The sequence below is a fragment of the Malaclemys terrapin genome, chromosome 15, assembly GCF_027887155.1.
Source record: "Malaclemys terrapin pileata isolate rMalTer1 chromosome 15, rMalTer1.hap1, whole genome shotgun sequence".
NCBI classification, from domain to species: Eukaryota; Metazoa; Chordata; order Testudines; family Emydidae; genus Malaclemys; species Malaclemys terrapin.
Window position 1 is genome coordinate 12,171,858 of NC_071519.1, and position 21,340 is coordinate 12,193,197.

The window sequence follows — 21,340 nt, forward strand, 5'->3', positions numbered from 1 at the left end:
ATACCAGAGGTATGTGTACCCCTGGGTTGCGCAGAGGTCTTCAAGAGTTGCTATGGAAAAATTACTGGCCAACTCAGTACAAAGTAAAATTTCATACGACTTGCTTATGCTGATCTATATACTATACACTGAAATGTGAGTACAATTTTATATACCAATTATGTATTTTATAATTATATGGTAAAAATGAGCAAGTCAGCAATTCAGTGTGCGGTGACTCTCTTGTATTTTTATGTCTGATTTTGTAAGCAAGTAGTTTTTAAATGAGGTGTAACTCGGAGGTACGCAAGGCAAATCAGACTCCTGAAAGGGGCACAATAGTGTGGAAAGCCACCAGTCTACACAGCTGTTTTTAATGTGCTAGCACCTACAGTGGAGCACCCATAGGGAGAGACATCTCAAAGAACCATCATTGATGCACAAGTTGAGTAACTTCTTCTTTTGCGTGTTACCTCATCTCACTAGTCTTCTTTCCTCTGAGCAGGGTTCCCAGTTTCCAAACCCGAGGTCATCTCCCAGCTGGAACGAGGGGAAGAGTCGTGGGCCCCAGATCTCCAGGGCTCAGAGGAAAGAGAGATCCTGAGAGGCAGCAGCATGGGTGAGGGATCATTAAACCTACTCAGTGCTTGAAGGAAACAGCTGGGATTCCCAACAAAGACCCTGTGAGGTCTCTGGGTTCAGGATGGTCCCTCAGGGCAGATACTGTTCATGGCTTCCTACCCATCCTAACTCCTGGCAGTAGTTCCTTCCCCAAACTCCCTTCTCCCTGGGGAGTGTTTGGATGGGAACTGGATGCAGAATTGATCCCCCCCGCCCCTTTGGGGAAGAGTTTGGGGAAATTGAGTCCCTGTTTTTTCTCCATCTCCAGCTATTCTCTTGGTTTGTTCCCCCCTTTTCCCTTCCGCTTTCTGAGGTTTTTCTCTCTCTGTCCCATCAGGTGAGGGGATGGTGAGAGAGACCATGGAGCAGAATCCTCAGCAGGAAGATGATGAAGTGGAACCACAGGGGGCATTATTGCAAAGATGCACAGGGAGTGTGTCCAGGAGTTGTGAGCAGGGAAAAGGCTCTCAGGGGCAGCACGGGACAGAGATGCGGCAGAGAAACCAACCAGCGCAGAAAGTTGGAATATCTGTTAATTATCAGGGAACTCACAGAGGGCTCAAGGAAACTACGGCCCAGCAGAGAATCCTGACGGGAGAGAGAAATAACACAGGCTTTGAGTGCGGGAAAAAGTTCAGGAGGCCCTCACACCATCAGAGAATCCACACTGGAGTGAGACCCTATGGATGCTGTGAGTGTGGGAAAACCTTCACTGACCGCTCAACCCTTATTCGCCATCAGCAGATCCACACAGGAGAGAAACCCTATAAATGCTGTGAGTGCAGGAAAACATTCGCTCGGCGCTCACACCTTATTGGCCATCAGAGGATCCACACAGGGGAGAAACCCTATGAATGCTGTGAGTGCAGGAAAACCTTCACTTGGAGCTCACAGCTTATTACACATCAGAGGAGTCACACAGGAGAGAAACCCTATAAATGCAGTGAGTGCGGGAAAACTTTCACTGAGCGATCAACCCTTATTTGCCATCAAAGGATCCACACAGGAGAGAAACCCTATGAATGCAGTGAGTGTGGGAAAACCTTCACTGAGCGCTCACACCTTATTCGCCATCAGAGGATACACACACGGGAGAAACCTTATCAATGCTGTGAGTGCAGGAAAACCTTCACTCGGAGCTCACAGCTTATTACACATCAGAGGAGTCACACAGGAGAGAAACCCTATAAATGCAGTGAGTGCGGGAAAACGTTCGCTCGGAACTCACAGCTTATTGCACATCAGAGGATCCACACAGGAGAGAAACCTTATGAATGCAGTGAATGCGGGAAAACCTTCACTCGCAGTTCAGGCCTTAATACACATCGGAGGATCCACACAGGAGAGAAACCTTATGAATGCTGTGAGTGTGGGAAAACCTTCACTGAGCGCTCAACCCTTATTCGCCATCAGAGGAGTCACACAGGAGAGAAACCCTATAAATGCTGTGAGTGTGGGAAAACATTCGCTGGAAGATCAGGCCGCCTTATGCATCAGAGGATCCACACAGGGGAGAAACCCTATAAATGCTGTGAGTGCGGGAAAACCTTCACTCAGCGCTCAAACCTTATTGCGCATCAGAGGAGTCACACAAGAGAGAAACTCTATGAGTGCTGTGGGTGCAGGAAAGCCTTCACTGAGCGCTCAGCCCTTATTTACCATGAGCAGATACACACAGGAGAGAAACCCTATAAGTGCTGCGAGTGCGGGAAAATGTTCGCTCGGAAGTCACTGTTTATTACACATCAGAGGATGCATGCAGGAGAGAAGCCTTATGAATGCAGTGAATGCGGGAAAACCTTCACTCAGAGATCAGGCCTTAATACACATCAGAGGATCCACACAGGAGAGAAACCTTATGAATGCTGTGAGTGCGGGAAAACCTTCAGTCGGAACTCACACCTTATTGCACATCAGAGGATCCACACAGGGGAGAAACCCTATAAATGCTGTGAGTGTGGGAAAACTTTCACTGAGCGTTCAAGCCTTATTCGCCATCAGAGAATCCACAAAGGATAGCGCCCCTATGAATACTGAGTGCAGGAAAACCTTTGCTGGGAGATCACACCATATGCGCCATCTGAGAATCCACACAGGAGAGGAAACTCTATGAATGCTGTGAGGGCGGGAAACCTTTGCTCGGACCTCAGATCTTACTACACATCAGAGGAGCCACACAGGAGAGTAACCCTGTGAATGCTGCGAGTGCGGGAAATTCTTCCTTCTCAGCTCTTCTCTTATTTATCACCAGAGAAGCCCATGGTGTTTTTCATCAACTCCTGTGTCATGGAAGTGTGCGTCCCTCCAACAGGAATGTCCCTCAGTCCCAGGTGGGGGAACCAGGAGTGACCTTGACTAGGTACATGGAGGTTAAATCTACCTGGGCTTTGACTCCACTAGGGTTTTCCATGGAGTTTGCTAGATTGAGTTAGCAATCCTGATATAAAAACACAACTATTTTTTCAAGAAAGACAATAGCCCATATAGCGTCCAGGGTAACATAGCAAATCTTCTCACCACTGGACACAACCTCCATCACTTTTCCTCGTCTAACCAAATTTGGAGCATCATGTTTATACTTTTCCTCCCACTGCAAAGTGATTGTTAGTCATCAGGTTCCCCCACTAGGGACAGATTGGCTTATTCCCAGTTCTTCCCACGTTGCACTGGGTTCTGCTGAATAGCAGTTGGGTTTGGTACCATTTTTCTCATAAGAACGGCCGTACTGGGTCAGATCAAAGGTTCATCTAGCCCAGTATCCTGTCTGTTGACAGTGGCCAATGCCTGGTGCCCCAAAGGGAGTGAACCTAACAGGTAATGATCAAGTGATCTCTCTCCTGCCATCCATCACCTCCTTCTGCCAAACAGAGGCTAGGGACACCATTCCTTACCCATCCTGGCTAATAGCCATTAATGAACTTAACCTCCATGAATTTATCTAGTTCTCTTTTAAACCCTGTTATAGTCCTAGCCTTCACAAGCTCCTCAGGTAAGGATTTCCACAGGTTGACTGTGCGCTGTGTGAAGAAGAACTTCCTTTTATGCGTTTTAAATCTGCTGCCCATTAATTTCATTTGGTGGCCCCTGGTTCTTATATTATGGGAACAAGAAAATAACTTTTCGTTATTCGTTTTCTCCACACCACTCATGATTTAATATACCTCTATCATATCCCCCCTTAGTCTCCTCTTTTCCAAATTGAAAAGTCCTAGTCTCTTTAATCTCTCCTCATATGGGACCCGTTCCAAACCCCTAATCATTTTAGTTGCCCTTCTCTGAACCTTTTCTAATGCCAGTATATCTTTTTTGAGATGAGGAGACCACATCTGTACGCAGTATTCAAAATGTGGATGTACAATGGATTTATATAAGGGCAATAAGATATTCTCCGTCTTATTCTCTATCCCTTTTTTAATGATTCCTAACATCCTGTTTGCTTTTTTGACTGCCACTGCACACTGCGTGGACACCTTCAGAGAACTATCCACGATGACTCCAAGAATTCTCCTGATTAGTTGTAGCTAAATTAGCCCCCATCACATTGTATGTATAGTTGGGGTTATTTTTTCCAATGTGCATTACTTTACATTAACCACATTAAATTTCATTTGCCGTTTTGTTGCCCAATCACGTAGTTTTGTGAGATCTTTTTGAAGTTCTTCACAGTCTGCTTTGGTCTTAACTATTTTGAGCAATTTAGTATCGTCTGCACACTTTGCCACCTCACTGTTGACCCCCTTCTCCAGATCATTTATGAATAAGTTGAATAGGATTGGTCCTAGGACTGACCGTTGGGGAACACCACTAGTTACCCCTCTTCATTCTGAAAATTTACCATTTATTCTACCCTTTGTTCCCTGTCTTTTAAGCAGTTCTCAGTCCATGAAAGGATCTTCCCTCTTATCCCATGACAACTTAATTTACATAAGAGCCTTTGGTGAGGGACCTTGTCAAAGGCTTTCTGGAAATCTAAGTACACTATGTCCACTGGATCCCCCTAGTCCACATGTTTGTTGACCCCTTCAAAGAACTAGTAGATTAGTACAGGGGTGGCCAACGTGTGGCTCCGGAGCCACATGCGGCTCTTCAGAAGTTAATATGCGGCTCCTTGTATAGACACTGACTCCAGGGCTGGAGTTACAGGCGCCAACTTCCCAGTGTGCCGGGGGGTGCTCACTGATCGACCCCTGACTGCCCCCGCTCTACTCCTTCTCTTGAGCCTGCTATGCCCCCACTCCTCCCCATCTGAGCCTCCTGCATGCCACAAAACAGCTGATCAGGAGGGATGCTGGAGGCGCTGACTGGCGGGGCAGCCAGTGGGCAGGAGGCGCTGGGGAGCAGGCGGGAGCTGCTGGCATTTGCTGTGGCTTTTTGGCAATGTACATTGGTAAATTCTGTCTCCTTCTCAGGCTCAGGTTGGCCACCCCTGGATTAGTAAGACACGATTTCCCTTTACAGAAACCATGTTGACTTTTGCCCAATAATTTATGGCCTTCTATGTGTCTGACAATTTTATTCTTTACTAGTGTTTCAATTAATTTGCCTGGTACTGACATTAGACTTACCGGTCTGTAATTGCCGGGATCACCTTTAGAGCACTAGGCTAAGCTTGGTTTCCCTAAGCTTTTATTCTTAGTTTTGTTTATTAGGTTTTAAGTTTAAGTTCGTCAAGTAAACCCTAAGTTAGCTCTTACCATTAGTTTTTCTAAGCTCTGCATCAAGAATTGAGAAACCTGAACTGCAAGGCTGGTCCTGTGTCTCTTACCCCCAGGTTATCGAGGGAGGGTGTAAGTATATTAACCAAAGCTTTGTTGCATGTAATACTACATTATCATATGTCTCTCTTTATAGCAGTAATGCAGTTGTAACTCTGGGTATTTCACCATTTACTTACTATTATTCATTTTAATAAAAAGTCTTTAAGGCCATATCTGTCTCAGTGTGAGCTTCCTGTCATACCCCCTGGTCCTTTGTAAATTCGGGGAACCCTGATTCGAAACAAAACCTTTTATCTTCTAATCAAACAAACTGGCAAGCCTAAAACCAAAACGATTAATATTGTAATTAATAAAATAAATTAATGTTATTAGCACACCCTAAATCAGGCTACAGTCATCCTATTTAACCCGCTCTGGAATTTCTAGTTCTATGAAATTGGATGTATCTTGTGTGATGTGGGTTTTTCCTCTTGAGCGACATTTGGTCACATAATCAGATATTCATTTTATTTGCCAGACAGTAGCTCAGATTTACTGGGGACTTTGAGAAAAGGACTATTTACTGAACTAGTCATTTCTTATTTTATTTTTGCTTTTTCTCTGCTCCCTCCATGATGACATGGAGAAACTTCAAGTGCAGTTTGGTCAACAGGAGAGACTACTCCAAGCTATTGGACATGCTACCAACTGCTTTTAAATCTCCAGTCTGAAATGGTGAACTAGACCACACCCCAAGTTGTGCAACTAACTGAAGTGACAGCACACAATCATACTGCTGCTCGGTTGTTTTAGGACAATATTGTCTCTGATGATCCGGGGAGAGAATTCCACAGTAACTAACGAAGAAGTGGGCAAAAGGTCCATGTATTTGTTTCCCAAGGTAGTTGTGAAAGAGGCTCTTGTGACAGACTAACACCCGAGTTCACACCCTACACCAGGGGTCTCAACCTTTTTCTTTCTGAGCCCCCCCGTCCCCACCTGCTATAAAAACTCCAAGGCCCAGCTGGGGTAGGAGGGCAGCTTGGGTCTTTGGGCTACAGCTGCTGGGTGGGGGGCAGCTCTGGGCTACCGCTGCTGGGTCGTGGAGGCTCAGGGCTTCTGCCTTGTGGAGTGGGGAGCATTGGGGCTTCAGGCTTCTGTCCTGCGGGAGACATGGGGGCTTCGGGCTTCAGCTGCGGGGCCCTGCAGACCACCTGAAACCAGCTCACAGACCCCTGGGGGTCACGCTGCCCTACACGGTATTGCAGTAATGTTTGTACAAGGCGTGACGCTGGCAGAGCAGCTTACGTCCGAGTGTATTCAGGCCAATTGATGTGTGTATTAGTATAGATCAAAGCGATTGTTAAATGTAAGTGTATTGGGTGTTTAAGCATCCTGAAAACTAGTGGAATATTGTTTGCACTGTTTTCACTTATCTGTATCCTGTTACAGTGTAATAGCAAACAGTTACATTGTGTAAAGCCCTGTCACTAAATAACCCATCCAACGCCAATTAAGGTTTTTGGAATGCAAAGGAAGAAAAGGTTCATTTCAAAACCAGTGGTGGTAAGAAGCAGGATTCCTGGGGCGTTTGCACTGTTGTGGCACAGGGTGGGAGCAGGGAACTGGCTCTGGCTTAAAGCAGTGTCAGGCTTAGGCTAGGTCTATACTACCCGCCTGAATCGGCGGGTAGAAATCGACCTCTCGGGGATCGATTTATCGCGTCCCGTTGGGACGCGACAATCGATCCCCAAATCGGCGCTCTTACTCCACCAGCGGAGGTGGTAGTAAGCGCCGCCGACAGAAAGCCGCAGAAGTCGATTTTGCCGCCGTCCTCACAACGGGGTAAGTCGGCTGCGATACGTCGAATTCAGCTACGCTATTCACGTAGCTGAATTTGCGTATCTTAAATCGACTCCCCGCTGTAGTGTAGATGTACCCTTAGAGAGGCTGGGTTCAGAGTTAGAGTTTAGGGTGGGGGTGAGGATTGGGCTACCGTTTTGGTTAAAGGGTTTAGGGTTGGGGGGACCAAGTTATAGGGTAAGGTTCAGGTTGGGTTCCGGGTAGAGGTGGGGTTGGGGTTTATATTTTGGGGGGAGGGTTTGGCCAGCAGCTGCATAGACGTGCAGGTGACAATGGGGTGCCAACCAATAGTGATTTATAAGTAGGGGGTTTTTTAGGTCATTTTAGTATCAGTAGGATGCTAAGGAGGGGGTAGGGTCATGTTTACTACAGGGGACTACCGTGTTGGGGAAGAGAATGGCAAGTTGACCTATTTAAGATTTTTGTCATCGTTACTTTAATAAAAGTCATGGACAGGTCATGGGCACTGAATCTCAGTAATCTAGAAAGATCTGTTTCTCCATGTGTACTGTCACAGCAGGATTTTTACATCACAAACTACTAAACATGTGGGAAGAGGGGGCAGGTTCCTCCCCTTTCCCTTCACTCTGAACCACCTGTACCGTGCTGGAGGGGAGACAGCCCAGGATGTCTGCAGGTCCCCTTTTGCCCCAGCTCTGTATTGAGATGTCACAACAGGGGCAAGGCACTAAGCAGGGGCTTGGATCGAGGGGGAAAGGGTACAAGGGTGCACTGTGAGAGATGTAGGGTGTCTTTGCCTACATCACTGATTGGACTTTGGAGGGGGTATGGAGCGTTTTGTGCTGTCTCCCACCATGGAGTGAGAAACCAGAAATGTCGAGCTGCCAGGGGGTGGGGGGGAAGCAGAAGCTGCTCTGAGAAGTGCCCTCTATATGTGCAACAGCGAGAGCATGCCTGAGCTGTGCTGCCCAGGGGAGCAGCCAACCTCACCGTGAGGGGGATGGGTGACACCCCCCCCCCCAGGACTGGGGACAGTAGGTTACAAGGGGGCAGCCTTAGCCATTCCCCCCTTGGCTTATGTGTGTCAGTTTATTCCTCTGAAACCACTTCACCTCCTGCTCCTACCCCCCAGGCACTCTCACCCTCCGCCACTCACCTAGATAAAGACCCCTGACCCCTCTCATTCCCTCCTCCTGGGACATCTGCACTCCCACACACACCCTGCTCATCCAAAATCCCCTCATCTCGCCTCCCCCCCTGCATCCCTCCTGCCCCTGCACAGGCCCCTGAGTGGACCCTAAACCAACTTGCCCCCACTTCACCCCAGCTAGGCCTCACCTCAACCCCCCCTCCCAGCACCACTGGGAGCCCCAATCCCTCTGCTCACCCCCACATTGCCCCGCAGCCTCAGTCCCTCCGGCCCCCTTCCCCCCCAAGCCCCTGACCTTGGGCGCCCAGCCACAGCCCCCCCCCCATTGCCATGTGCCAGGCTGAGGCCGCTGGGGGTTCCACTCCATCCCTACACTCCAATCCCAATTACCAAAATGGTAACTTAGTTGTTTTCCCCCTTGTGCTGGGCTTAGGGAAGAGAAGTGACGCGTCAGTCTACTGCCCTCATGCGATGGGAAGGGAGCCAGAGCGACGAGACCGCGAGAATTGTTGAGGCCACGCAAAAGCCGTCCATCTGGGAGCGGAGCAGCTGCTATTGTCAGTGAGAGAGGTGTCTGGTTTGGTGAGGGCTCTGCTCACAGCTCACCTGGCTCCAGGTAGGGTCGCCCCGTTGGCTGGGTTTGTAAGAAAAGGTTCCTGACGAGCTGTGGTTACAAGGGAGACAACGTTCCCGGTTTCAGGGGCTGCTCATTTCTCTGGCCAGGAGCAGTGTGTCCTCCGCAGCGGAAGGTTGGATCTAGTAGGACGACTTATCTTTCTCCAGTGTTTTTCTTTCTCCCTCCCTCCTTTTCTTTCTCTCTCCTGTAGCGTGTTGGCCAAGTCCGTCACTTGCCTCTCCCAGTGTCACTCTTGCAACGTGAGGGAAACGCTTTGTGCACTACAGCAAATGGCCACATAGTGTCACTGTCCCTTGATGAGGGAAATGGTTGGTGCATTACCTGGATTGGCCACCAGGTTTCATTCTTGCTCCATGTGGGAAATGCTTAGTGACCCCAGGTGGCCACTCTAGGTAATGCACACAGCTTCTCCTTCAGTGCCCCCCACCAGGACGCATTCAACATCCTCCAACCTGCTCCCGCATCCCCAGGCTTGCTAACACTCTGCTCACCCCACCTCAACCTGCCCCCTTTACCTGGACTTTCCCTTGGCTCTCCTGATCCACCCCATCTGCTTCCCCATCTCAGGGCACCCCAACATCCTCCATGACACCCCATCCCTACCAGGGCCGGCTCTAGGATTTTTGCCGCCTCAAGCAAAATCAATTTTGGCCGCCCCCCCTCCCCCGTTTTTTTTCGTACCCCACCCCCCGGCCCTGCCTAAACTCCGCCCCTTCCCCAAATCCCCAGCCCTGCCTGCTCCCTCCAGGCTCTCAAGCCTAGGAGGGAGGGAGGGAGAGGGAGAAGCAGCGCGTGCGCCACGGCCACTCGTGGTCTCCCCCTCCATCCCAAGCTCTCAAACCTGGGAGGGAGGGGGAGATCCCGAGCGGCTGTGGCGCGTGAATCAGCTGTTTCGCGCGCCGCGGCCACTCGGGATCTCCCCCTCCCTCCCGGGTTTGAGAGGCTAGGAGGGAGGGCGAGCAGCGGTGCGCGAGCAGCAGCAGCGGAGGTGAGTTACGGCGGCTGTGGCACATTTTTAGGGGCAGCATGGCCCGCGCCAGAATGCCGCCCCTAAAAATGTGCCGCCCCAAGCACCAGCTTGTTTTGCTGGTGCCTAGAGCCGGCCCTGATCCCTACACACCAACCACAGTTGGCTCCAATCTATTTCTCCATTGCTGGGCCCCACTTTCCCAGCACTGCATGCCCTCACACCATCCACAGCCTGCCAGGTTTCCCTCTCCAATTCCTGTTCCCCCTCGAACCTGCCGGGTTCCCCTTCACAGCCACCCTGGGGACCTCCAACCCCCCTCCACCCTGCCCTTACTCCCTGGATTCTGAATTCCACATTCCCTCAGGACACCTTGGGAACCCTACACTACTCTATGTCACAGTGCAGCCCCCACCCCATATATCCCGGACAGTTTCATAGACTTTAAGGTCAGAAAAGACCGTTATGATCGTCTAGTTTGAGCTCCTGCACAATGTAGGCCACAGAATCTCACCCACCCACTCCTGTGACAAACCCCTAACCTATGTCTGAGCTATGGAAGTCCTCAAATCATGGTTTAAAGACCGCAAGGTGCAGAGACTCCTCCAGCAAGTGACCCGTGCCCCACGGGCACCTATTGGTCACAGCGGGAAAATTAAACTAAAACACTCTTAAAAGGATGAACTGAGAGGGATTTATTAACTGGGCAGGATAAAGGATAGAGGGGGTGGTAAATGCAAAATAGAACAAAACAGCTCAGTGGTTTACAGAGTACAAGCAGGCTTGAAGCCTAGACCCAACTAGGACCAAAATGGACTCAAACAAATAAAGTTTCAACGTTACTCAGTTTGTTGCTGTAAATGGCTCTAGAGTGGATGGAGTCAGCTCGTGTTTCCTCTCTCTCTCGTTCAAGGGAATTAGGATCAGGACTTCAAGGACCACGTCACCAGGATCAGGACCGCTTGGTGGGATGGAACAGGTAAGTGGTTGATGTTTTCCTCTCAATGATCACGTGACCCAATACAGGCCGCTTCCTCAGCGGACAGCAGCCAGCACACCACGCAAGTCCCTTGTGTACATCTCCTGTTGCCAGATAGAGTACCTCGTGGTCATGTGACCCTTTCTCACCCTTTTCCTTCAAACCTTCCCACCTCTGCCTTGTTACCAGGCAGGATAGTTCAAACGTGGGTGGTGGGTGAACCCCTGGCTTGGGGAGGGTAACCCCTCAGCCCCACCCCTTCTGCCTAAACCCTGCCCCTTCTGCGTCCACCAGAACCCAGCCCCCACTGTAACAGCTGGCCCCTGCACAGTGCCCCCAGCCCTCCCCCCCCGTGGCCGCTGGCCCCTAGTAGTCCCAAGACAATGCCCCCAATCTGGACCTTCCCTCTACTGCAAATCCCCCACAGATCCCAGACCAGATCATGGTGGGGAGTTGCCCCATTTATAACATTTCTTGCTGGGGGCGGGGGAGGGCAGAGAGAAGAGGTGTTTTCTCTCTGTTTCCTTCCTCTCCGTTTTCTGTCCCTTCCTTCCCTTCCAGGGTCTGCCCCCCCCCCCCCCGGTATTGCAGGTTGTGCGGTGACCCCCTCCCTCCACCCAGGACTCTGGAACCTTTGCAGCAAAAGGATCCCATGAGATCAGCCGTGAACAAGGGACCACCACCCAGGAGACCCCAGCCTGAGACTAAAGGCAGCTCTGGGCTTTGCCTCTCTCCCTTTCTGGGAAACAAGGTCATCTTTTTACAAAGAGCTAAAGAAGCCTCAGCCCTGCCCTCCACAGGGTCTGAATTAATGTCACATTTCCTATGATGTGCTCAAAATAAACAAATGTTTCTAAACCATACGAGTGGCGTTAATTCAGTTCTCACTTTCATTTGTCGGAGAAAAACAGAGTTCTCACTCTTTTGTTTAGGTACAGCAAGTCAGATGCTTTATTAACTCTCACAATTGTGCAGAGGGAGAGAGCTAAGCAGGTCTCTCCCAGGTAACTAATTACAGCAAGCATTTATACCTTTCATTACAGAAATAATGAGGGACAGCTGCATTTTGTTTATACATAGGCCATCTTGATATCTTATTTCCTCACTTGTTTTGACTCTTGCCAACATATAATATTTTCTATACCTTATCTACACAAGGTCTTCTACACCTTATCTATACAAGGTCGCAACAACTTCTCACACAGTTCTTTCCCACCCGCCTCACACAATCCTCGCTTCTACAAATCTCGCGTTATTAGGGTTACAGTTAGCCTGACTCTTGCTAACGAACTGTCATGCATTGCAGTTCCCTTCTGTCAGTTCTTTCTCTGCTTCCACACATTCCTTAGGGCATTGCACCACCATGTGGGTGTTTCATTTCCCAACCTCAATTTCCTACCGATCTATGAACAGCAAAACCTTCCTGTGTCTTTTGTCGGAGCCAGGGTATTCAGTTCCATTGAAACCTTCTCTCCTGCAATGGCAGTGGTCAAACAGAGGGCATGTGGCCACCTCCAATCCCTGATGGTGAGACCTTCGCTCTCCTCTTCCTTCATGCTGCTGCTGCTATTTCTTGGTATGCATAGGTGTGCACACGGGGCGTGCCGGGTGTGCCCAGGCACACCCTAATGCAGGGGTGGGCAAACAGCTCCACTCCCCAGCGCGGCAAGCCACAGGGTCTGCGCTCCCGGGCCGGAGCGCCCCGCCCAACGCAGCAAGCCACTGGTCCCTCCCCCGCCTTCCTCCCTCCTGGAGCCATGCCGCCGTGCGCGCAGAGCTCTGGTGGCCGGGGCTCCACGGGGAGACAGACACACTCCCCCGTCGCCATGAGCTATGTCACTGTGCGCGCAGCGCTTTGGGGGCCGGGGCTGCGCGCTCCCGCGGGGCAATGTTTGGCTCCGCGGGGAGGCTAGGAGCCTCATTTCATGGTAAGGGGTCCAGGGCCAGGGGAGTTAGATAAGGGGTGAAGGCAGTCAGTGGACAGAGTGGGTTGGATAGGGGGTGGGATCCCAGGGGTGGTGGTTAGGGGCGGGGGGGGTCTCTGGAGGGGGCAGTCAGGGAGCAGGGGGGATTGGATGGGGCATGGGAGTCCCGGGGTCTCTGAGGGGGTGGGAGGTGGATAGGGGTCAGGGCAGTCAGGGGACAGGGAGCAAGAAGGGTCCTGGGGGGGCAGTTAGTGGGGGGGGTCTCTGGAGGGGGTGGTCAGGGGACAAGGAGCTGGGGGGGCTGGATGAGTCAGGAGTTCTGGGGGGGGCTGTCAGGAGGCAAGGGTGTGGAGAGGGGTTGTATGGGTCGGGAGTTCTGGGGGTCCTGTCAGGGGGTGGGGAGCAGTTGGATAGGCATGGGAGTCCTGGGGGTCTGTCTGGGGGAGGGGGTGTGGATAAGGGTCAGGGCAGTTAGGGGACTGGTAGGGGGTAAGGTCCTAGGGGGGCAGTCGGGGAGAAAGAGCAGGGAGGCTTAGGTAGGGGGTGGAGTCCTGGGGGGGCAGTTAGGGGCAGGGGTCCCAGGAGGAGGTAGTCAGGGGACAAGGAGCAGGGGGGGTTGGGGGTTCTGAGGTGGGAAGTCAGGGGGCAGGAAGTAGGAGGGAGTGGATGGGGGTGGCACTAGGGCAGGGGTGGGGCTCGGGTGGGGCTCGGGTGGGGCTCCCTGGGTGCACACCCTAATGAAATGGGCTGCGCACGCCTATGTTGGTATGTCAAGGATGGAACAAAAGGCTGAGTTCACTCCAGGGTGAGGAAAGAAAGGAGCCTCCAACCCCTTGAAAAAGCTCAGAGCCCCAGGGAAAACCTGACCCCTGCCATTGGAATCACTGATATGCTGGCGATATGATGGGGAAAGGGACTCTCTGAATTGGCAAGGTAGGGAATGAACAACAATCTACAGCAATGTCATTAACCACAGACATCTCATCACGCTCCAGCCAGAAGGGAAACGGCAGGAATTCCCGCTGTTTGGCCCTGGACCCACTTACACACCCACACAGCAGTGAGTGTGCTGGGGAAGCTGCTCTGAACAAACAATTGGAAATGATAATTCAGTGAGAACAGAGCCATAGTGTAGTGAGCCAAACAAAGGAGTCAAGTGGTTGTGGCCTAGGTAAGGTGATAGACTGGAAATCCATTGGGGGTTTGAATCCTGACAACCGTGGAAGAGCTAAAGATGTGGTTACTCCAGGTTACTGCCTGAGCATCTTTGGTGCCTACTGGAGCCAGGGCTGGTCTCATGCTAAGGCCATTTCTACATTAGCACTTATGTCGGCAAAACACTTGCCACTCAAGGGTTTTGCCGGCACAAGCGCTCGTGCACGCAGTGCTGTGACGATGGGAGGTGCTCTCCTGCTGACCTAGCTACCACTGCTCATTGAACTGGTTTTATTTCGTGGATGGGAGATCTCTCCAAGCTGCCAGCATAATGGGGCTCCATGTGTATCGGTACAGCTGTGCCGCTGTCAGCTTGTAAGTGTAGCCAGAGCCTAAGTCTACACTTAAAACGTTACAGTATCTCCGCATTTCACAGCAGACACTCACTGCAGTGATGGGAGAGGTGAGCCTGTCACTGGAGCTAATCCACCTCCCCATGACGCGGTAGTGAGGTTAACAGAGGAATTCTTCCATCCACCTAGCGCTGTCTACACCAGGGCTTAGGTCAGTTTAACTATGTTGCTCAGGGGTGTGGATTGTTCACACCCTGAGAGACAGAGCGTTGCCCCACACGCATTGCTTCCGTCTCACAAAGGGCAGGTCTGCACGTAAGCACTGCACTGGTCCGGCTGCACCACCATAGCGCTTCAGTGGAGACTATCTACGCTGATGTGAGGGCTTCTGCCCTCGGCTTAGATTCTCCACCACCTCAAGCTATGTTGAGGTTAGAAGCCCTCCTGTTGACAGAGTGCTGTCTACCCCAGGGCTTAGGTCAGTATCACTGCATTGCTCAGGGGGGTGGATTTCTTACACCCCTGAACAATGTAGTGATACCGACCCAATTTTGTAGCATAGCCCTGGCTCCAAGCAAAGCTTGTTGGGCCCAGGTGGGGGCTGGCAGGGCATCAGGTGTGGTGGGAGGGTTTAAATCACACTGCCAGGCACTAATAATAAAGGTGCTGAAAGTGTGCGATTTGTACGTGGATAGGCCAGTGTTCCAGTCCCCTCGCAGACGAACCCATCACTTTCTGAAAAGGGCACATCTCAGCTCTCAAACGGCAGGTTGTGGCTGCAAGAATCTGTGGGCGGCTCTTTCACTTACACTGAGGTTTAAGTCCCGCTTCGTGCCCCATGTTTGAGAATGAAAATCATAAACCACCCTTTGAAATAACGAAGGCAGCAGGATGTGTTATTGTCCCTGCCCGAAAGCAGACAGCCCCTTGGAGAAATGCAGTGGGGTTTGGGGTAATACTTCACTGCACATTTACCCTTGCTAAACTCCCTCCCCACCTTGTGGGGTCCCAGAGCCCGGTAGCCGAGACGCCTCCGCTGCAACTTTATCCGAAGCCCGAGTCAGCTGACACAGGCCAGCCCTGGGTGTTTCATCGCAGTATGAACATACCCTCACATCAGGCCTACACTGCGATTAGCATCATAGAAGATCAGGGTCGGAAGGGACCTCAGGAGGTATCTAGTCCAAGCCCCGGCTCAAAGCAGGACCGATCCCCAGACAGGTGCCTGGGAAGTGGGGCAGGGCACCTGTCTCAAAGCCCGGGGCAGCTGACTCCGGCACGTGGGGCCGGGGCTGCAGGGCTGTGCATTTACAGTGGCGATGCAGGGGCTTGAGCCCGCGAGGGGCGAGGGTCTCCGAGTTGGGGGCGGGGAAGGGGCGGAGTCGGGGGCGGAGTCGGGTGGGGACATTGGGGAAGGGGCGGGGCCAGGGCCCCATGGAGTGTCCTCTTCTTTAAAACCTTAAACATGGTAACCCTGTTATTGCCCGCCCCAGACACACGGGCGGGAACCGCCCGCCCGAGCCCCCTGCGCTGCCCCCAGCCCGGGAGCAGAGCCCCGGGGGACCTTTGTCCTGCCCGCGCCGCGCTGCCCCGGGCTCCCTCCGCCAATCAGGGAGCGGGGAGGCGCGCGGCCGCGCACACGCCCCCTCCGCCAATAGAAAGCCGGGCGGGAGAAAGTAGCGAGAACTACGCTTCCCAGTGCGCACCGGGATAATCACTTCCGCTTCCTGCGGCACGTGCGGCAGTGGATAGGGGCAACCAAACGTCACTTCCGCTCTGAGGAGAATCAGGAAGTACGGCGCTTAGCTTGTCCCGCGGTGCTTCCGCCCTCTCGAGCCCAGGTATGCGAGAGCCCCCGGGGTCAGCCTGACCCCCCCCTTCAGCCCCTTCCCCGCGAGGCTCCCCTGGCCGCGCCCACCCCCCCCCGGAGCAGCGGCCCCGCCCGGAGACCCCCCCCCCCCCCGGAGCAGCGGCCCCGCCCGGCGCCCCCCCGGCGCCTTCCCGCTTCTCAGGCGAACTCTCGTGTCCCGGGGGCGGGGCCTGGTCCCTGGCGGCCCCGCCCCTCGGCCGGGCGCTGCGGGGGTGCTCAGCCCCGGGGTCTCTGGCCCTGCTCCCGCTGCTCCCCCAGGATCGGCCCCGCCAGTGCCAGGGCTCCAGAGGGAGCGATCGGACCCGGCCCCGCCCGGCTCCCGGCAGTCGGGGGCCAGCCATCAGGCTGTGGGCGGGAGGGGGGAGGGGCGGGCGGGGATCAGGCTGTGGGCGGGAGGGGGGCGGGGATCAGGCTGGAGGGGGGAGGGGCGGGGCGGGGATCAGGCTGTGGCCGGGAGGGGCGGAGGGGGATCAGGCTGTGGCCGGGAGGGGCGGAGGGGGATCAGGCTGTGGGCGGGGCGGGGCGGAGGGGGATCAGGCTGTGGGCGGGAGGGGGGCGGGGATCAGGCTGTGGGGGGGATCAGGCTGTGGGTGGGGTCTCCTGCCTCAGGGGGGCAGCCCAGGGGGCGCTGTAGGGGGCAGCGGTTCACTTTCCGGGTGACTGTCCCCTTTCAGGAGTCGGGTGTGTCTCGTGTACCCCAGGTTACAGCTGTTGCAATACCAGCGTGTCACTGCACAGGATGACTGGACGTGGCTGACTTTCTCAGCTTTACCATCTAATGATAACATACATCGACTGGAATGTAAATATTGTACTTGCGTTTCAGTGTACAGGATATAGATCATAGAATCATAGAATATCAGGGTTGGAAGGGACCTCAGGAGGTATCTAGTCCAACCCCCTGCTCAAAGCAGGACCAATCCCCAAAAGAAACTGACTCCACCATGACGACAAGGATGAGAACCGATCAGCTGCGTAGAACGGATATGCACAAGTTTACTTTGTACTGACTTTGCATGTTTTTAATGTAGCATGTGGCAAAACTAGGGAAATATCTAGATGAGTTGCTGTACCCCCTGAAAGACCCCTGTGTCTGGGTAGGTAAAGTCCCCCCATTACTAATTGTATTTTGAATTTTTCTGTTAATTGTGCCACAGTCTAGAACACTAGTGTGCAGGGAAAGAGCAGGGGGGGTAATTTTTTATATGAAATTATTTCCTGTTCTGACATGTCCCCAATTGCCTTTTTTGCCCTAACAGGCTGCAGCGCAACATCCATGTTTTGCTCCAGATCATTCCATCCTTCAAGGGACCAGAAAAGGGAAATGGCTGCAATGGAGCCAGTCAAGGTAGGGATTATCGGGGAGTTGCTGGTGGGTTCCTGTTAGGGAGAGAGACGGGCAGTAAATACATAGGAGGTGGGCACTTGGGGGGGTGGAGGCTGATCTGGAGGTGGGAGGGGTTAGGAATTACATCAGGTGGAGAAAGGGGGGGGGGGCGGCAAGGTGTGAAAAACGTGCTGGGATTTGGTTACAGTGAGGCCTAGATCGGAGGAACAGACCCCTGGGGTTTGTGGGTGGGAATTCCCTAATTTGTGTAACAGGAAACAACCCCCGTGGAGTGGGTTGGGAAAACTTACCAGAGTCCAAAACTAGAGCCTGAACCTACTACCCAGAAGCTGCTGTGAGATATAAAGGGGCACCCACCAGCAGTGTTCCTCTGATTTTTTATGTCCATATGTGGAATTAATTTTGTTATGTGTCACACATCATCTCCATTGATGCACATAACAAAATTCATGTGGTGAGGATGGTGCCGAGTGGTTCAGATTGTGGGAGGGGGTTCAGGGCTGGGTCAGGGTTGGAGTGCAGGGTATGTGTGAGGGCTCTGGGGTGGGGCTGGGAAGGTGGGGTTCAGAGTGAGGAAGGTGGCTCGGGGCTGGGGCAGAGGTCAGGGGGGCTGAGGGCCCCTGGCTAGCGGGGCTGGAGATGAGGGGTTCAGGAGGGGGCTTGGGCCTGGGGCAGAGGGTTGGGTGCAGGGGGTGAGGGCTCCGGCTAGGGGTGAAGACTGTGGAGTGGGGCCAGGGATGACAGGTTCGGAGTGCGGGATGGGGCTCAGAGCTGGGGCAGAGGGTTGTGGGGGGGACAAGGGCCCTGTCTGGGGTGATGCTGGGGATGAGGGGTTTGGGGGTACAGGCTGCCCTGGGGCTGCGGTGGGGAGAGAGGACTCCCCCCAGTCCTCTCTTGCCACAGCAGCTTGGGGGAGGGAGAGAGGCTACTCAGGGAGGGGCTGCGGAAAGGGCTTCTCTCCCACCGCGGCACGTCAGGGGCAGGTCTGTGTTTGGGGCCGGGGGAGGGGCGCCTTTCTCCCAACTGCGGCAAGTCCAGGGCAGGTCCACACTGGGGCCGGCGGGGAGGGGTGCCTTTCCCTGCCGCAGTCCCGAGTCCCTTCTCAGGGCTTAATAGGCAGCTGCGCGACCACACACCTTAGAGGGAACTTAGCCCTCCAGAGAGGCCCAGGGAAGACACCCCATCCCCTCCCATCTAGTTGTTATCAATGGGGAGGGTGTTGCAATTCCCATCATAGTGTTGGCCGTGGACTCTGCTGGGAGCTTCATCTCCTGTATCAGCCTCTGGCTAGTAGGTGAGTGATGAATGTGAAGACCCTGCCACCTCTCTCCTCTCGGAGGGGTGAAGGGCTCTCTTTTTCTCCCCTCACCCTAATGCTTCCTGCCTGTTCCGATGGGATAGGTATGGGATTATGCTGTCCGCCTGTCTCCCAGAGCTTCCATATGATTGGCCCTCCTCTCCTGTGAATTGTGGGGTTGTCAGTAGGCAGCAGGTACTGAGTGAGGGTCTCTTTCTCTTTCAGGGGCCAGTGACCTTCGAGGAGGTGGCTGTGTATTTCACCAGGGAAGAGTGGGCTCTGCTGGACCCCGGTCAGAGAGCCCTCTACAGAGCCGTCATGCAGGAGAACTATGAGACTGTGACCTCGTTGGGTAAGGATTCCTGACCCCTCGGTTCTTAGAAGGGGAAGTGAAGAGTTAAGTTTCGCAACACCCCACAGTGCAACCTCAACTCTGTCCTGTTTCAGCAACACCCCAACAGGCAAATGACACCTACACTAGCACTCTACCCTCCTGACCACAGAGCAGTTTGGGAACAGAGCACAGGAGCAGTATAGCACAAAGTCTTCTCTTTGCTAAGGCAAAACTTGGGATTAGGTCCCATGTAGGGAACAGAAGCTGCCGGCCCCTGGTCTGCGCTCAGACACTGAGCCTACTGCACACAATCCATCTCAGACTTTCATAATGTCACCACCTCTTTACCCTTGCATTGAGGATTCCTTCTGAGTAACTGCCTTCACTTACCCTGCCTGAGCATTGGAGACCACTAGCATGTACACCCCCAGACTGCTGACAAACCTTGTGATAAGAACACACTCTTAAATACTACTGTGGTGGGATTCTTTGGTATTTTACCCCTCACAGGCATATTAAATTTTATTACATTATGGTCTATATTACAAAGTGGTTCAGCTGTATTCACATCTTGCACCAGATCCTGTGCGCCGTTTAGGAGTAAATCTAGACTTGCCTCTCCCCTTGTGGATTCAGAACTAGCTGCTCCAATAAGATGCCATTAACGGGGAATGGGTCTAGACTGTTCTCAGTGGTGGCAGATGACAGAACAAGGAGCAATGGTCTCAAGTTGCAGTGGGGGAGGTCTAGGTTGGATATTAGGAAAAACTTTTTCACTAGTAGGGTTGTGAAGCACTGGAATGGGTTACCTAGGGAGGTGGTGGAATCTCCATCCTTAGAGATTTTTAAGGTCAGGCTTGACAAAGCCCTGGCTAGGATGATTTAGTTGGGGATTGGTCCTGCTTTGAGCAGGGGGTTGGACTAGATGACCTCCTGCGGTCCCTTCCAACCCTGATATTCTATGAATAAAAACTTTATCTCTGCATCCCACCCTGAGGTGACATGTATCCAGTAAACATGTGGTCAGTGGAAATCCCCAAATATTACTGAGTTTTCCATTTTTATAGTCTCTAATCTCCCTGAGCATTCCATAATCACCAGGAACATCTTGCTAAGATGGTCAGTAATATATTCCTATTGCTGTTCTCTTATTATTCAAGCATGGAATTTTTATCAGTGGAGATTCTGTGGCACAGTTTGATTCATTTAATTTTTTTTAAGTATATTTCACTCTACGCTGCCTTTCACATCATGCATATGAGTCAGAGCCTTAACACTTTGTGTTGTAAATTATTTTATAAGAACTGCCCTACTGAGTAAGACCAAAGGTCCATCTAGCCCAGTAACTGTCTTCTGACAGTGGCCAGAGATAATGAACAGAACAGGGAATCATCAAGTGATCCATCCCCTGTCGCTCATTCCTGCTTCTGGCAAACAGAGGCTAGGGACACTAGTCCTCCCCATCCTGCCTAAGTATATAAGAATCAGGAAGCCTGCCATGGTGGGGCTACTGGGTGCTTGAGGTGCTAAATGAGCATCCAGCTGATCTGCAATGGCCTTGATTCCCTAACTGAATCGTTTGCATCAGTCTTCACTGCAGAGCATGTGAGGGACTTTCCTACACCTGAGCCATTCTTTGTAGCTGGCAAATCTGAGGAAAAGTCCCAGATTAGGGTGTTGATAGAGGACGTTTTGGAACAAATTGATAATTTAAACATTAATAAGTCATGAGGCAAGATGGTATTCACCCCATCTTTAGACCACTAATCTTGCCCTGCAGCCACGTGATGAGCAGTGTATTTCAGGGCAATGTGAGTAAGCATGTAAACTGTAGAGAAATTAGAATAGTTGGCCTCTAAACAGAAAGTAATGCTGAACCCTAAATATAGTGGAGCTCGTGGTCTGCTAGGATAATGTTCCAAATGCATGGAGGATGTGGCAATCAGGTGCAGCCATCTGTGGACATGAGACAGTTTGAGGGTCTCATTCAGGCCTTAAGACAAGAGAGAGCAGGAGGAAGGGAGAAGATGATGGGGAGCCGGTGTTTGTGGGGTGCCACAAGGCAGGGAGGCCTGAGATCAGACGGGACAAAGGGGAGGGGTGTGTGGAGGAGGCTGGAGGGAATCAGCAAGAGGTGCTCCTGGGAACTGATAATGGTGTGAGCTGGGAGAGTGGGGACTGGGAATGCGGAAAAGGGGGTGGAG

General features: G+C 52.4%; 2 protein-coding genes across 6 annotated transcripts in view; both read left to right on the top strand.

Annotated features, from left to right (window-relative positions):
- Nucleotides 1-21,340, top strand: part of LOC128822980 (zinc finger protein 420-like) — a 96,612-nt gene that overhangs the window by 62,555 nt on the left and 12,717 nt on the right. The window contains exons 1-4 of the mRNA XM_054004915.1: nucleotides 16,084-16,128; nucleotides 16,832-16,959; nucleotides 17,417-17,505; nucleotides 19,028-19,154. Coding sequence (XP_053860890.1) covers nucleotides 17,434-17,505; nucleotides 19,028-19,154 — 199 coding nt within the window. The 5' untranslated portion in view covers nucleotides 16,084-16,128; nucleotides 16,832-16,959; nucleotides 17,417-17,433. Of the gene's footprint in view, nucleotides 16,129-16,831; nucleotides 16,960-17,416; nucleotides 17,506-19,027; nucleotides 19,155-21,340 lie in introns of the transcript that reaches the window.
- The window catches only part of LOC128823027 (zinc finger protein 501-like), a 65,730-nt gene continuing 60,466 nt past the window's right edge, over nucleotides 16,077-21,340 (top strand). For all 5 annotated transcript variants that reach the window (XM_054005039.1, XM_054005046.1, XM_054005047.1 and 2 more), the window contains exon 1: nucleotides 16,077-16,128. The gene's annotated coding sequence lies outside the window, so the exon portion shown is untranslated. The remainder of the gene's footprint in view (nucleotides 16,129-21,340) is intronic.